The sequence below is a fragment of the Indicator indicator genome, chromosome 7 (genome assembly GCF_027791375.1).
Source record: "Indicator indicator isolate 239-I01 chromosome 7, UM_Iind_1.1, whole genome shotgun sequence".
Lineage (NCBI taxonomy): Eukaryota > Metazoa > Chordata > Aves > Piciformes > Indicatoridae > Indicator > Indicator indicator.
Window position 1 is genome coordinate 39,605,684 of NC_072016.1, and position 16,359 is coordinate 39,622,042.

The window sequence follows — 16,359 nt, forward strand, 5'->3', positions numbered from 1 at the left end:
TCTGGAGATACGGAGGCTGAGCGGAAACCTTCTGGCTCTCTACAACTCCCTGAAAGGAGATTGCACCAAGGCAGGTGTGGATCTCTTCTCCCACGCAACAAGCGATAGGACAAGAGGACACTGCCTCAAGCTGCACCAGGCGAGGTTTAGGTTGGACACCAGGTTAAAAAACAACAAAAAAAATCACTTTATTGAAGGAACGGTTAAACACTGAACCACGCTGCCCAGGGCAGTGGCGGAGACCTCACCCCTGAAGGGATTTCAAAGCCGCGTGTAGACGTGGCGCTGAGGGACGTGGTGCAGCGGTGCTCTGACAGCGCTGGCTTAACGCTGGGACTCGATGATCTTAAAGGGGATGATCGGCGACTACATCAGCGCCCGGCCGCCGCCATCTTGCTGGGCTGGAGGCCCCGCGCCATGCGGACGCGCGCCCCCGCCCGCCACGGCGGCGGGCGGGGGGCGCGCGTCCGCGTGGCGCAGGGGCAGAGGAAGGAGGGGGGGTGGGCTGTCAGCGGGCAAGCTTTGACGCCTGCGCAGTGCGCCCCCGGCGGCTCGGAGGGGGCGTGTCGCGGCGCGCATGCGCAGTGCGGCAGCCGGCGGCTGAGGGCAGGCAGCGCCATGGCGGGGTACAGCGTGGAGGAGCGCGCCGCGCCTCATAGCCTGCAGTACCGGCTCTTCTTCAGTGAGTTCTTTCCGCCTGTCCTCATCTTTCTTCAGCTTCTCGGGGTTTGGGAGGGGAGAGGCGAGGCTCTCCTGGGGGAGCGGTTTGAGGTGCGACCCCTCCCAGCCTCACCTGGTGTAGCGCCCCTCAGGTAGTTAGGGCCTGGAGGGTGTCCAGGTCAGGTAGGGTCTGACTCGTTGCCTCTTGCCTTGCAGAGGATGCCGCCGGCCGTTACATCTCTCCCTTCCATGATATCCCTATCTACGCGGATGCCGGCAAGGTAAGAGGGGAGAAGGGCCACCAAGGCGGGTGGCTGATGTGGTCTCGCTGGAGGGCTGGGCTTTGAGAGTGAGCGTCGTATCAGTAGCTCTGTAGGCCTGGGATACCCAAAGGAGGCTCCCAGTTCTTTACGCTGTCCTGGGATACTCGAAGGAGGCTCCCAGTTCTTTACAAAGGCCTGCGATATCCGAAGGAGGCTCCCAGTTCCTTGCACTGGCCTAGGATACCCGAAGGAGGCTCCCAGTTCCTTACACTGGCCTAGGATACCCGAAGGAGGCTCCCAGTTCGTTACAAAGCCTGAGATCCCCGAAGGAGGCTCCCATTTCCTTGCACTGGCCTAGGATATCCGAAAGAAGCTCCCAGTTCGTTACAAAGACCTGGGATCCCCGAAAGAGGCTCCCAGTTCCTTACAAAGGCCTGGGATCCCCGAAGGAGGCTCCCAGTTCCTTACAAAGGCCTGGGATCCCCGAAGGAGGCTCCCAGTTCCTTACAAAGGCCTGGGATCCCCGAAGGAGGCTCCCAGTTCCTTACAAAGGCCTGGGATCCCCGAAGGAGGCTCCCAGTTCCTTACAAAGGCCTGGGATCCCCGAAGGAGGCTCCCAGTTCCTTACAAAGGCCTGGGATCCCCGAAGGAGGCTCCCAGTTCCTTACAAAGGCCTGGGATCCCCGAAGGAGGCTCCCAGTTCCTTACAAAGGCCTGGGATCCCCGAAGGAGGCTCCCAGTTCCTTACAAAGGCCTGGGATCTCCGAAGGAGGCTCCCAGTTCCTTACAAAGGCCTGGGATCCCCGAAGGAGGCTCCCAGTTCCTTATATTGCGTCTTAGCAGGAGCACCTAAAGCATTGCCAGGTCTTGCAAAGAATGAATTCCCATTTCTCTTAATCACAGCCTCAGGAAGAGTGATGTAGGAGAAAAGGGTGGATCATCCCATTCTCATATTCATGTCTGAGATCCAAGTGGTTGTCTAGAGCTTGCCCATGAGGTCATATGAAAGGGTTTTGGGTTAAAAGAATCAACGTCATTTAGCTAAATATCTACATGGACTCCTAGTTTTGTGCTTTGTAGTATTTCAGGCTTGAGTTTTGACTGCAGTAAGGCTACCTTATGCCTGTGGTATCAGCAGCTACTGAACATAGAATCATAGAATTGTCAGGATTGGAAGGGACCTCAAAGATCATCCAGTTCCAACCCCCTGCCTGCTGTGGGCAGGGAGACCTCACACTAGATCAGGTTGCTCAGAGCCCCATTCAGCTTGGCTTTAAAAACCTCCAGGGATGGGGCTTCTACCACTTTCTACAGAAGGTAAGGATACTAAATTCTGGCTGCAGCAGCTCCTGGGGACCTCTTGCCTCACAAAAAGTGCAGATGGGGGAACCTGCCACATGCAGTGCTGCAGGGCTTTCACATCCTTCTAGCAGCTGGTCAAATTAGGCTGCTCTGAATCACTGCCTGAAATACCCCAGGAAACCAAACCAGCTGTATTTCAGTTTTTACTGAGGGCTTTTGCAGTGGAATCTTGGGCTCTCTGACTCTTCCTTACCTTTGTGGCTTGTCTCTAATTGTTGTTTTTTTTTTTTTTAGCACGTACTGAAAAGCTCTGCAGCTTGAGAAATGTGGGTGAACTGACTGAATGTTCATGCTGGTGCTCATTGGGAGGTGGAGAGTGGCTATGGGAAGGGAAAAATGGGGAAAAAAAGTATGCAAAATTGAGAGCTGAACATCTAAGAAGTGGCTGATGGAGCTTTGAAGTGTTCAGAATGTGCTCTGGCAAGCCTGAGGTGGCTTTTGCCTGCTCAGAAGGGGGCAGATGGATTGTAATGGTCAAGGACAGCAGTGAAGCAGTTTCTGCAGCTGAGTGGGAAAGCAGATCTCAGCACCAGGTGTCTGAAAGGTAACTGGGACAAGGAAAATCCAGCTGATGCTGTGCTTTGCAAGCATTCACAGAGCAGGAGGGTGTGTATAGGGGTGAGGAGGATTTCCATGGGCTGGGAATGATTAACAAGGGAGACTGGGCTACTGGTGTGCCTTCAGGCATTTAGTGCTGCTTGCCAGAGTCCCTCTGGGGCTAATGCTGTTCGCCAGGTCATTAAGAGAAGCAAGTAACCACTTAAGGTCACAGCCCCTGAAGTTACACAATAGTGCTGGTCACATTAGACCTCTGTCTGTGGCTGGAGCACCTCTGCAGAGATTTTACTCCTTACTTAGCTGTTCCATTACCAGCTGTGGTAGGGAGCCCAGCTTGGAGCAAAAGGTTGTCTTACTCCGTCTAGGCTCCTTAATCTTTATCCTTAAGACACTGAGAGGATTGCAGGGTGGTTTGTTGCTCAGTTTTTTTCAGTCCAGGGCTGGGGTGTGCTGACCTTATCTGTACCTGTGTCTCTTGGTATGGCAAAGGAGTGACCTTGGGCTACTTGCTAGGGTGTCTTGGGCTGCCAGTGGCACTGTGGGGAAACTGCAAGCAAGACAAAGATGCACCCCCAGGTCACCTTTCCTTACCTGCAAAGCCAGCTCTGATTGCCTCAGTCCTTTCCTCATTACTTAGAAATAAAACCAGCACTTTTACATCTGGACTACAGTACTGGGACCAGTCTCGTTTAACATCTTTGTCACTGAGTGCACCCTCAGCGTGTTCACCGATGGTCCCAAGCTGTGTGGTGCAGCAGACAGGCAGGAGGGGAGGGATCCATCCAGAGGGACCTTGACAGGCTGGAGAGGTGAGCCCAGGACAGCCTCATGAGGTTCAACAAGACCAAGTGCAAGGTCCTGAAGCTGGGTCAGGGCAATCCCAAGCACTGATATAGGCTGGGCAGGGACTGGCTGGAGAGCAGCCCTGAAGATAAGGGACTTGTGGATGAGAAGCTCAACATGAGCCAGCAGTGTGCTCTTGCAGCCCAGAAAGCCAACCAGAGCCTGGGCTGCAGCAAGAGAAGTGTGGCCAGCAGGGTGAGGGAGGTGATTCTCCCCCACTGCTCCACTCTGCTGAGACCCCACCTGGAGTATTGTGTCCAGTTCTGGAGCCCCTAGTACAAGAAGGGTCTGGAGGTGCTGGAAGGTGTCCAGAGAAGGGCCATGAGGATGAGCAGAGGACTGGAGCTCCTCTCCTATGGAGACAGACTGAGAGAGTTGGGGTTGTTCAGTTTGGAGAAGGCTCTGAGGAGACCTTCTTGTGGCCTTCCAGTATGTGAAGGGGGCTACAAGAAGGCTGATGAGGGACTTTTGAGGGTGTCAGGGAGTGATGGAACCAGGAGGAGTGGATCCAAGCTAGAGAAGGGGAGATTCAGATTAGATGTTAGGAAGAAGTTTTTCCCCATGAGGGTGGTGAGACACTGGCACAGGTTGCCCAGGGAGGTGGTGGAAGCCTCATCCCTGGAGGTTTTTGCAGCCAGGCTGGATGTGGCTGTGAGCAACATGCTCTAGTGTGAGGTGTCCCTGCCCATGGCAGGGGGGTTGGAACTGGATGATATTTAAGGTCCCTTCCAACCCTGACAGGTCTGTGATTCTGTGAAATGAATGTTGAGCCACTGCAGTAATAAACTTCTGCTGAGGGAGAGTGTGGGCAAAGTCAATGATGTAACAGCACTCGTTGCACAATAGCAATCCAATTATGGTGCAGTACAGGTGGAAGGGATTTTTGCAGTGTAATGCTGCTTAAGGTGGGGATTAGGAACTTTGTCAGGGCTGGGGAGCAAGGTTTGACTTGACTCAAAGCCATCATCTCTTCAAACAGCAAGTGTTAAGGTTCAAGCATGGAAAAAATTGAGGAGGAGACTGACACTGAGCTCTCAAGAGGCCTCTCAGCCCAGCTGGAGTCAACAGGAGAGGTTTTTAAGCCTCACCTGTAAACCAAAGAGTTCAAGATGTGGCTTTATGTTTCTCTCCCAGACTTTTCTCCTTACACCATGCTGCTGCTGCTGATGTTTGCTTTTATAGGAGTGTCAGCTTGAAGGAGCTCAAGCATCTTTCCGTGCTTCTAGAGAGACTATAATATATTGGAGAGGGATGTTCTAGGTTATTCAGGGCAGTTACCCACTTCATTAAACAGGTGGCTTACTCCTGTAAGCCTTCTATGTTGCCAGGGTGGCTCTTGCTGGAGCATTAAGTTGTTTGTGTTTTAATAAATATGTCTTGACACCTCATTTACATCCCAGATGCCTTTGATGCTCTTAACCCTACTGTTCTGTAACCTGGGAACGTGATGGATATGTTCCTAGGTGGCAGCTGATAAGAGTGTGGGTAACCTCAATCTAGCTTTTGCTGGTGTCTTTCATGTGATTCAGCTTTGATTTGACATGCAGCTGACTGGAAGGCCAATGGCATCCTGGGGTGCATCAAGAAGAGTGTGGCAAGTAGATCTCCTCACCCTTTACTCTGTGCTGGTGAGGTCACATCTGGAGTTTTGTGTCCAGTTCTGGGCTCTCCCATTCAAGAAGGACAAGGACTTGCTGGAGAGGGTACAACAGAGGACTATAAAGATGCTAAGGGGACTGGAACATCTTACCTATGAGGAGTTTCTTGTGGTCTGGGAAAGAGCAGACTGAGAGGGATTTCATCAAAGCTATTAAATACTTCAAGGGTGGATGTCAGGAGGATGAGGCCAGTCTGCTTTCAGTGGTGCCCAGGGACAGGACAAGGGGCAACAAGCTCAAACTTGAACATAGGAAGTTCTATCTAAACATCAGGAGGAACTTCTGTAATTTCAAGGTGCCAGAGCAGTGGAACAGGCTGTCCAGAGGTGGTGGAGTCTCCATCTCTGGAGATAGTCAAAACTCATCTGGATGTGTTCTTGTGACCCTCTTCAGGTGTCCCTGCCTTGGCAGGGGGGGTTAGACTCTTACATTCTCTAGAGGTACCTTCCAACCCCTAACATTCTGTGATTCTGTGAGTTCTACAAGGGGAGACTGGGGGAGCTGGGTCTCTTTAGCTTGGAGGAGACTGAGGGATGACCTCATTCATGTTGATAAAGATGTACAAGATGAGTGCCAAGAGGATGGAGCCAGGCTCTGCTGGATGATGCCTAATGGCAGGACAAGGGGCAATAGGTGGAAGTTCCATGGAAACATGAGGAAACATTTTTTCACTGTGTGACAGAACACTGGAGCAGGCTGCCCAGGTGGGGTTGTGGCGTCTCCCTCTCTAGAGATATTCAAGACCCACCTGGATGTGTTCTGTGTGATCTGCTCTAGGTGATCCTGCTCTGGCAGGGGGTTGGACTGGATGAGCTTTTGAGGTCCCTTCCAACCCCTAACATTCTGTGACTTCCATCAACTAAATCAAAGCTAGCACTGAGTGGGGGGGTGGGGGGGGAAAGGAGAAAAAAACAGAGGGAAAATCTTCTGAAGTGTCTGTATTTCCTGTCTAATTATTTGTGTTCCTCAGTTTCAAGTGTGGTCTTGAGATTCCTTCCTGTTCATTGGTGTTTTGCTTTCCTCAGCACGTGTTCAACATGGTCGTGGAAGTACCTCGATGGACAAACGCTAAAATGGAGGTAACAATATGACTGCTCTTAGCTTTAAGTGCTTGAGCTGACTAATCTGTTAATGCTTGGCTTTGCTGATTCTCTCCTTCTCACCTCCACCTCCTAAAGTAGAGTGGTTTCTAACTGCTCCTGTAAATATCTGCTTAATGATAGAGCCTCTAGTATGGAGGCTGAGACTTGCAGAAGTTGGAATTTCTCGGTATTCAGAGAATCGTCATAGAATGGCTTGGGTTGGAAGGGACCTTAAAGGTCATCTAGTCCAACTCTCCTGCTATGGGCAGGGACACCTTGCACTAGATCAGGTTGCTCAGAGCCACGTCCAGCCTGGCCTTGAACACCTCCAGAGAGGAGGTTTGTATCTACATCTACTGAAACTATATCCCAGGAGGTGGCAATGGAACAGGAAACAGAGTTGTCCAATATGTGCTGTTGGCCTCAGGGTCAGCTCCCAGTTTCCTGCCTTGTCAGTCAGCAGCCAGCTTTGTTACTTAAATAAATAAATATTTTAATTTTTTTTTCTTAGCACCATAGAGAGATTTATGTAACTTCTCCTTTCAGATTGCAACAAAGGATCCCTTAAACCCCATCAAGCAAGACGTGAAGAAAGGAAAGCTACGCTTCGTAGCCAACGTGTTTCCCCATAAAGGTTATATCTGGAATTATGGTGCTATCCCACAGGTAACTTCTCTTGGGGGCTCACCCTTTCTGCTGGGGACAAAGCAAGGTTTTGACTTTGAAGTAGAGGGAGGCTTGTAGCTAATGCTGTGAACAGGGAGAGTGAGCAGTTGCTGCTGGTAAGGTACTTGCTGTGTCACTCCTCTCTTTGGCCACTCAGCAGTTTGGTTGGACAGCAGCTGGCAGGTCTTTGTCTTTGGATAATGGAAGCTGTCACCACACAAAGGAGGTTCATCACAGTGGGCAACTAGCAATGCAGTGCCTTCAGTTCCTTCTTGATGAAGCATTAAAGAGGTGAAGTTTTAAGCTAATGGTACAGGATCATAGAACCAGAGAATGGTTTGGGTTGAAAGTGACCTTAAAGATCAGCTAGTTCTGACCCCCCTTGCCATGGGCAGGGGCACTTTAGTTAAGTTATTTTAGACTTTGTATTTGGACAATGACAATCTAACCAGATCTGAAGAGTTTGTTTCCTGTTTCTGCCCATCTTACTCTTCAGAGTGTAAATCACACAACCAGACTAAGGTATTGACCTGGTGGATGATGGTAGATGTCAGGACCTCAGTGTTGGGTTTGAGAAGGGCTCTCAGCAGTCCAGAGACTGTGTGAGGCAGGTATCTGCATCTGCACAGGCACACTTTGTCTGAAGCAGCTGGTATGGTGGGGACAGCAGACAGTGCTACACCTGGTCATCTGTCTGGATGCATCATGAGCTCTTGACTATCCTAGTGGTGTCCTGGCATGCAGAGATTTGGGAAGAGCATTCCTTTTTTTTTCTGTCCCACCAACCTTAGAGCTCCTATGTGCTCCTTAGTTGCACATAGGCACAGTGTCCTTTAACTCCTGACCAGAAGCTTGTTTCAAGCAGTTTACTGGTGTTGGAGAGACAGTTTCCAATCCCAGCTGTAGAATCCTGTCTTTCATCTTCTGTTCCCCACTCTAGGTGAGAAGCACAGGGACTCTGCTTTCTTGTCACTGCTCTAGCACGACAGCACTGGCTTTAATTCCTTAATTAAACGGAAACAATACACCCTGCCTTGTCTTCCACCTCTGTCAGACTCCTATCTGGAGTTCAGGAAGTGTCTGTTAAGATATGACCGAGGAGAGGAACAGGCAGGCAGCCAAATCACTAAATGTTCTTTATAGATGTGAACTTCACCTTTATGCAGCCCTGGGCTAGAGGAAGAAGCCTGGAAAGCTGTTGGGAAAAGTGGTGTTGGTGGGAGGGGGCAGCTTACCCTTGGCAAGATAAGACCTTTCAGCTGGGATTCAAACCACGTTTGCTGGCACATAAAGACCTGAAAGCCAGCATCAAGTGGGCCATCATCATCTGTACCTTGGAGGCAATTGCATGCCTGAAATCATAGTAGAATTGTTTTGGATGGAAAAGACCTCTAAGATCGTCAAGCCAATGAACCTGCTTTTTGTTTCCACTTGAGAGCTCTTACTCCTGTGTGTGGGGATCGTTTTGGGTTTTTTTTTGTGTTTGCAGACTTGGGAGGACCCAGGTCACAAAGATGAGAACACTGGCTGCTGTGGAGATAACGATCCCATTGATGTGTGTGAGATTGGAAGCAAGGTAAGGCACTCCAAAGGCCTTTAGAAACACAGAATTAGTGTCTCTGCAGTCAGTTATCCTGAGGTATGATTCACTTCCCACCTCCTCTGCCTTTTAAGTTCCCTCCACTACTTCTGGAGGTGGTTGATGATTTCTTGAAGCAGAAGCCAAGGCTTGATAAACAACAGCTAATTGTGTGGCACCCCACTTCTGGCTGAGCTCTCACAGCTTGTGCCATCTCCTGTTGTGCATTCCTGGGATGCAGCAGTACAGACAACAGGGTCGTTGTCCTTGCAGGTCTGCTCTCGAGGAGAAGTCATCAAAGTGAAGGTGCTGGGCACCCTGGCACTGATTGATGAGGGGGAGACAGACTGGAAGGTAATTGCTATTAATGTTGAAGACCCTGAAGCAGACAACTATAATGGTAAGTACCAGGTGCAAAGAGCAGGCTTTTAGTGCTTCTCTTTCTCCCTTGAGAGCCTGTAAGAAACCTTACAGTCAGGGTATGGGCTTGTTCCTTCTGTGCCAGGGTATTAATCACTGGAAGGACAGCATGACAGGGTGTTATCAACCCTACAGCAAAACATTTTACTGCTGTTTATCCCAAATTGTCAGTCCTCTGCCCAGCCTGGCATCTCAAAGAAAGTGGCTGTACAGCCTGTCCTCTGGGGTAGAAAGAAAGAGATTGTTCAGTGAGTTTCTAATCAAAGCTGTCTCAATGTGCCCATGCCCCTGGGGGCACTTGGGATATACTTGGAAGATGGAAATCTGACTTTCCTGTGCAGATGCCCACTCTGGGTCTTTGCTGTAGCCTGTCTGAAATGTTGATAAGGCTGCTTGAGGAGCAGCTGAAAGAGGAGCAGGGTAGTAGCTTATAAAATCATAGAATCATTTAGGTTGAGGGGATGAGGAGGTTGAGAGCAGCCCTGCAGAAAGGGACTTGGAGGTCCTAATGGATGAGAAACTGGATGTGAGCCACCAAAAGGCAAATGACACCCTGGGCTGCATCAAAAGCAGCGTGGCCAGCAGAGGCCTTGAGGGAAGTGATTCTGCCACTCTGCTCTGGTGAGACCTCACCTGGAATACTGTGTTTAGCTATGGGGCTCTCAACACAGGAATGACATGGACCTGCTGGAACAGGTCCAGAGGAGGGCCATGAAGATGGTCAGAGGGCTGGAGCACCATTCCTGTGGGGACAGGCTGGGAGACTTGGGGTTGTTCTGCCTGAAGAAGAGAAGGCTCTGGGGAAACCTTGTAGCTGCATTTCAGTGTCTGAAGGGGGCCTGGGGGAAGGCTGAGGAAGAACTGTTTAGAAGGGCCTATGGTGATAGGACAAGGGGCAATGGTTTGAAGCAGGACAGATTTAGGTTGGACATTAGGAGGAAGCTCTTCAGAATGCAAGTGATGAAATACTGAACAGGTTACCCAGAGATGTGGTGGAGGTCCCATCCCTGGAGACATTCAAGGTCAAACTTGATGGGCCCCTAAGCAACCTGGTCTAGTTGGATACATCCTTGCTCACTGCAGGAGGTTTGGACAAGATGACCTTTGAGGGTCCCTTTCAACCTCATGCATTTTGTGATTCTATTATCAAATCCATTAACCCTTCCCTACCAAGCCCACCACTAAGCCATACCCTCAGGCACCCCATCTACACAGCTTAGAAACACATCCAGGGATGGTGACTCTCAACCACTGCCCTGGGCAGCCTGTGGAGTGCCTGCAGCTGAGGAACTTCTGTTACTAGATCTGGCTAACAAACCCTTTCTTCCTGCCTAGATATCAGTGATGTCAGAAGGTTGAAGCCTGGATACTTAGAAGCTACAGTGGACTGGTTCAGAAGGTACAAAGTACCTGATGGAAAGCCAGAAAACCAGTTTGCTTTTAATGGGGAGTTTAAAGACAAGGTAGGATGGCTATGCTTGTTACTGTGAGTGGGCAAAGGCACCATGCCCAAAAAACTGAGCATGGGGACATCAGTGAGTGGTTGCTGAGGGTGGGTTTCTGTGGCTTGCTGAGAGCTGTCATCATTCTTCCTGCTGTTTTCCATTCTGCTTGCTTTCAGCCCAGGAGTATTAGAAGGAAAAGCATAGGGCAGTAGCCCTCCTGCTCTTGGGTATTCTCCCTGGAGGTGTTCAGGGCCAGGTTGGATGAAGCCTTGAGCAACCTGGTCTAGTGGGAGATGTACCTGCCCAGGGCAAGGGGGTTGAAACTGGATGACCTTTTAGGGTCCTTTCCAACCCAAACTATTCTATGACTCTGTGGCCTCCATGTGGGATCACTTCAGGGTTTGGAACATCCAAGTCACAGTCAGGATGGGAAACACCAGGTTTATTTGCTCTGGAGTAAAGGGTGCTTGACATCACTGTTTACTCACTGGTTCTGTTCAAGTGCACCCTGGTGCAAGTAAGTTAAACAGAGGAGTTAAAGTGCTTCTTCCTTCAGATATAAAGTGTTCCATCACACCCTTTGAGCAAGGCTTTGCCTTGGCAGTTATTCCTCCTCTTCTCTTTGTAGGGTCAGGGTAACTCACTGCTCCTCAATGGGTTAAACCCATCTTCTGCACCTTCCTTCTGCAAGTCCTGCTGGGCCCTGAGCAAGTTAGTGAGGAGAGTCAACTCCAGAGCTTCAGAGTTGGTGCAGAGGAGGGAAAGGAAAGGGTAAAGGGAGCTAAAATGGAAGTGATGGGACTTGTGCCACATGGTCAGATGGGCTGCCCTTCAGGATGGGTGAAAACAGAATGGAGGCCAAGGTGGAAAACAGGGACAAAACCTTGCACATGTTCCTACAGTGTTTTATTTGGCTCCCTGTGGTATCAAACCAGGATATTTATTGGTGCTGCTCATGCTAACAAAGAGTTGATCTTGCTGAATGATTAGCTTGGAGTGAAAGAAAGCTCACAGCTAGGTGGAGATCAGCTCACTGCTGGAAAGAGTCTGAGTGGGAGGAGCAGTGGGGTGGAGGTGCTTTTTATAAGATAGCACTGGCCCATGACCACAACATCTGTGTTTGGTTTCTTTTGGCTTTGATGGGTGACCTCGGTGTGTCCTCCCATCTCCAAAGTAAAGTCTGTATCAGCAGTAGTGTGGCCAGCAGAACAAGGGCAGTGATTGTCTCCCTGAACTCAGCACTGGTGAGGCCACACCTTGAGTATGGGGGTCAGTTTTGGAGCCTTCCCTTCAAAAAAGACATTCAGGTGCTGGAGCAGGTCCAGAGAAGTGCAGCAAAGCTGGTGAAGGGGGAAGAACAGGTCTGGTGAGGAGCAGCAGGACCTGGGGGGGGGTTAGCCTTGAGAAAAGGAGGCTGAGGGGAGACCTGGCTCTCTACCACTACCTGAAAGGAGGTTGGAGTGAGGTGGGGGTTGGTCTCTTCTTCCTAGTAACAAGTTACAGGACAAGAGGAAAGGGCCTCAAGTTGCACCAAGGGAGGATTGGGTTGGACATTAGAAGAAACTTCTTTGCTGAAAGGGTTCTCCAGGACTGGACCAGGCTTCCTCAGGGAGGTGGTTGAATTCCCGTCCCTGCAGGTGTTTAAAAGCCGCAGAGATGTGGTGCTGAGGGACGTGGTTTAGCACCAGACTTGGTAGAGGTAGAGAATGGTTGGACCCAATGATCTTAAAGGTCTTTCCCAACCAAACCAATTCTCTGATTCTAAGCCAATTTTTGTTGTAAAATCCTCTGTTGTGCGCTGGGAGGTTGCTGCTGTTCCCAAAAGGCTCAGGGATGGAAGAGGTCCCTGTGAGTCCCTTCCCAGGTCAGACACTGTTTAAAATCAGCTTACAAACACAGGCCTCTCATGGCATGGAACTGATGGTCTGGAGAAGGTGTTCTGGTGCTCACAAAGTGATATTTGTTCTTGTCTCCTGCTGCAGGATTTTGCCATCAGCATCATCAAGAGCACTCATGAGCACTGGAAAGCTTTAATAGCGAAGAAGACTGACGGAGGGGAGATCAACTGGTGGGTTCATGGTGGTGGTGGAGGTTGTGCACAGTCCTTTCCCCAAAACAAATCATCCTGAAGCCCTCTTTCCTCAATGCTGCCATGCTTGCTGGCAGCTGCTGGCTGTATCCTCCCATCTTTCCCCTTCACTGAATCGTAGAATTGTTAGGGTTGGAAGGGACCTCAAGGATCATCCAGTTCCAACCCCCCTGCCATGGGCAGGGACACCTCACACTACAGCAGGTTGCTCAGAGCCACATCCAGCCTAGCCTTAAAAACTTCCAGGGATGAGGCTTCCACCACCTCCCTGGGCAACCTTGTTCCAGTGTCTCACCACCCTCATGGGGAAGAACTTCTTCCTAATGTCTAATCTGAATCTCCCCTCCTCTAGCTTGCATCCATTCCCCCTAGTCCTATCACTACCCAGCACCCTAAAGAGTCCCTCGCTTTGGCAACTAGATCCATGATTCTTAGCATTCCATGATTTGATGCTCTTGGGGGAGAGGTTTGTCCTTCACCTTCTCACAAGCAACCCTTCTCTTCTAGCACAAACCTGACGGTGTCTGACAGCCCTTTCTGCTGCAGTCAAGAGTGTGCAAAAGCTACTGTGGATGCAGTAAGTACAAACTGGAGAGTCCAAACCCCAACCTTTAGTCTATCCTAACCCCCAGGATGATTTGTGTGGTACCAAAAACTGCCCTCACTGTGTGAACAGCTCGTTGTGTGCTCAGAATGTTTGGGATGACTGAACACAGCTCCTGTTCCTGGTTAGATAGGATGGATATGGAGCCAGCCAAGTGTTCCTCAGGAGGCTTCTCCTTGCCCTAAGTCATCTAGGAGATGGCATCCAAAACAGAGTTTATATGAAGAGCTAAACTTCTGAACTTTAGCTTGGCTGTCAGCTGTTCAGGGTTTTAACTGTTTGGCCTTCCAAGAGCTTCACAGGTCACTCTTGGAGATGAGATGTTCTTAATTCCTGAGAGCCTTGCAGCCAAGGATCGTGCATCCCTTGCAATGAGAAGCTCCAAGTTCCCAGTGTAGTGCTGCTATCTACTCTCAGGACTCAATTGTGTCTCCCTAGGCTTGTAAAGTACCAGTGTCTTGGTTTTAAAAGTGCTTGAATCCTCTGGTGGTATCCAAATTGCTTTAAGTTTTTCAAAGCACAGCCCTCAAGGAGGATGTATGACCAGCTGAGGATCCTTCTCTGTCTTTGGTTGTTAAACATCAAGTGAAAAGCTCCTCAGAAGAGTTTTCAGGAGTCCTTTGTTCTTCTATTGCACCATCAGACTGCAAATTTAAATAAAGCAGGCTGCCTGCAGCTCGATAGAGGCTGGAGTGGTAACTGCTTGTGGTGAGAAGCAGGTGGCACTGCAGCCTGTCCTTGGAGCAGAGCAGCTCTGGCACATAGGACATTTGTGGAATGAGGATGACAGGACTCCTGCTGCAGGTGGAGTAGTTTATTCCCTCACAGCTGACTTTACATTGGCTGCCACAGACCAATTTACTTACGCTGCTTAGATCTTAAACTCTGCCCAGTAAAGACTGGTGCAGCTCTAAATGAGGCCCAATGAGCTTCAGGCGTGAGGTCAGCCTTCATCAGCAGCTGCTCCCTCCTAATGCACTTCTCGTTTCAGGCACCACCCTGTAAAGCTGCCAACCCCATCCCACCTGAAGGTAAGGCTCAGAACCCATGTTTACATTCCAGTATTGACTGGAGGCTTCCTCACAGGAATTCCCAGTAGGAAAACAGGGGTCTTACCTGATGACTGGGTGTGGCTCTGTCACTAGGAGACAAATTGGACCTTGTTGGATCTAAGTTGTGTCAGTATTACAGTTGGGTTCCTGAAGAACTTCTGTTGTAGTCATACTTCCTTGAGGCAGGCAAATGAATGTGTCCTTGTCCGTGGCATGGTGGTTGGAACTAGATGGTCTTGAAGCTCTGGAGCCCTCAATATATGAAGGACATGGACCTGGTGGAGAGGGTCCATGAAATGAAAATGATCAAAAGCTTGGAGCACCTCTGCTAAGAGGACAGGCTGAGGGAGCTAGGGGTGTTCAGCCTGGAGAAGAGGAGGCTCTGGGAAGACCTAATAGCCTTCCAGTACCTGAAGGGGGCTACAGGAAGGATGGGGAGAGACTGCTGACAAAGGCCTGCAGGGACAGGACAAGGGACAATGGCCTCAAACTAGAGAAGAGCAGATTTAGATTGGATATCAGGAAGAAGTTCTTTCCTATGAGGGTGGTGGAACACTGGAACAGGTTGCCCAGGGAGGTAGTTGAAGCCCCTTGCCTGGAGATACTCAAGGTGAGGCTTGACAGGGCTCTGTGTGGCCTGATCTAGTGGAGGATGTCCCTGCTGACTGCAGAGGGGGTTGGACTAGATGACCTCCAGTGGTCCCTTCCAGCCTGGACCATTCTATGATGCTATAGTGGTAGGTAGGAGACCTAAGGTGCCACAATTTACTCTACAAGAGATCAGATTTGTAGCAGGCTCTGAAAGAGCTGCACTGCAGAGGACTGAAGGGCAGTAATAGCAGGAGAGCAAGTTTAGTTCCTCCAAAAGAGGGATTCCATCAGTATCCTCACAGGCAGAAGTCAGTCACCTGTTCAGTGCTTCATTTGCTGCTGACCCACCAGTAGGAGATCTGTCACTAAACAAGTGTCCACTGAGAGCTGGTAATGAGCCCCTAGACACCTCACTGGGCTGTTGTCCTTCCCCATGAGGTGGCAACAACCACACAAAGTCTGGACATTTCTGTGACAGGGACAAGACCCAAGCGTAAGGTAGTGATGGTGGTGAGAACCCAGAGCGGTGTGTCAGAGAGGAGATAGGCTGTCGCTGCCAATCTTCTCATGGCTGATAAACCTGTAAAGAAGTTCATGTCTTCTGTGTGGGCATGGAAGTTGGGAGGTAAAATGACTTCACCTCCCTGAGTCAGCTGAGCCAGAGAGCTGAGCTGGCTCTGGCCTGTTGTCCTCACCTGAGCTGAGTCACATGTGGTGACTTCTTCAGGAAGACAAACACCTAGACAGAGCCCCACAGGAACCTGTTGGGTTGTTGACGGGGTGGGAGGAAGCCCCTGCAGTGGAGGTGATGCACAGGAGACCCTGTGACTGCTTGGTAAGTGGGTAGCTAACAGAGGACTAAGCCTCTGTGGGGCTTTGTTCTGCCTCACACAGTTGACAAGTGGTTCTACTACCAGAAGAACTAAGGCCTGCGGATGGGTGGTGGGGAGACAGCTGCGTCCTACCCACCAAGGAGTCACCAGAACATAGACCCGGAAGAATAGCTTCAGTGTCAACCAGAAGACCTTGCCTGCAACATTTGCCGATGTAGAATTCCTTGTATAGCAGTGATGTGTCTGCTGCATCAAGGTCTGGTGGAGCCTAGAGGACCTAATTTATCAAGTGGAAGCACCCTGCCGGTGCGTGGCCGTGCGGCGCACTTTGTAAGCACGACGGAAGGTCGCTCGCCTGGTACGTGGCTGGATGCTAGAAATAAAAACTACTGACACCAAAGGCTGTGGGGCTGCCTCTCCTCCCGCTCCCCACCAGGGGGTGGATGTGGACCCTCAGATGTGGGCTTCTCTGCTGTGGGGGTTTGGGGAAGGATTTGGTTTTCCTTAGGAAGTGTGGGGCAGATGAGTGGACAAGTGAGGTGAATTGAGATTTGGCCAAAGGACAGAGCTCAAGAGAAGCTCAGAGCTCAGATCAGTGGCACAATCCAGTGGGAGTCCCAGTGGTGTCCCCCAGAGGCCAGGACTGGGTCCAGT

At 50.4% G+C, this 16,359-nt stretch overlaps 1 protein-coding gene across 2 annotated transcripts; it reads left to right on the forward strand.

Annotated features, from left to right (window-relative positions):
* The first annotated feature begins 606 nt into the window (after nt 1-606).
* On the forward strand, nt 607-16,093 carry PPA1 (inorganic pyrophosphatase 1). Of its 2 annotated transcripts, XM_054382139.1 has the most exons (12): nt 607-682; nt 877-941; nt 6,370-6,423; nt 6,973-7,092; nt 8,582-8,668; nt 8,945-9,071; nt 10,427-10,554; nt 12,519-12,604; nt 13,133-13,202; nt 13,302-13,304; nt 14,221-14,260; nt 15,767-16,093. In XM_054382139.1, exons 1-12 carry the CDS (start codon nt 619-621, stop codon nt 15,796-15,798), a joined length of 876 nt encoding a protein of 291 aa, XP_054238114.1. In that variant the 5' UTR covers nt 607-618; the 3' UTR covers nt 15,799-16,093. The 2 variants fall into 2 exon arrangements, with proteins under 2 accessions (XP_054238114.1, XP_054238113.1); XM_054382138.1 differs by lacking the exon at nt 13,302-13,304.
* Nucleotides 16,094-16,359: the final 266 nt, after the last annotated feature.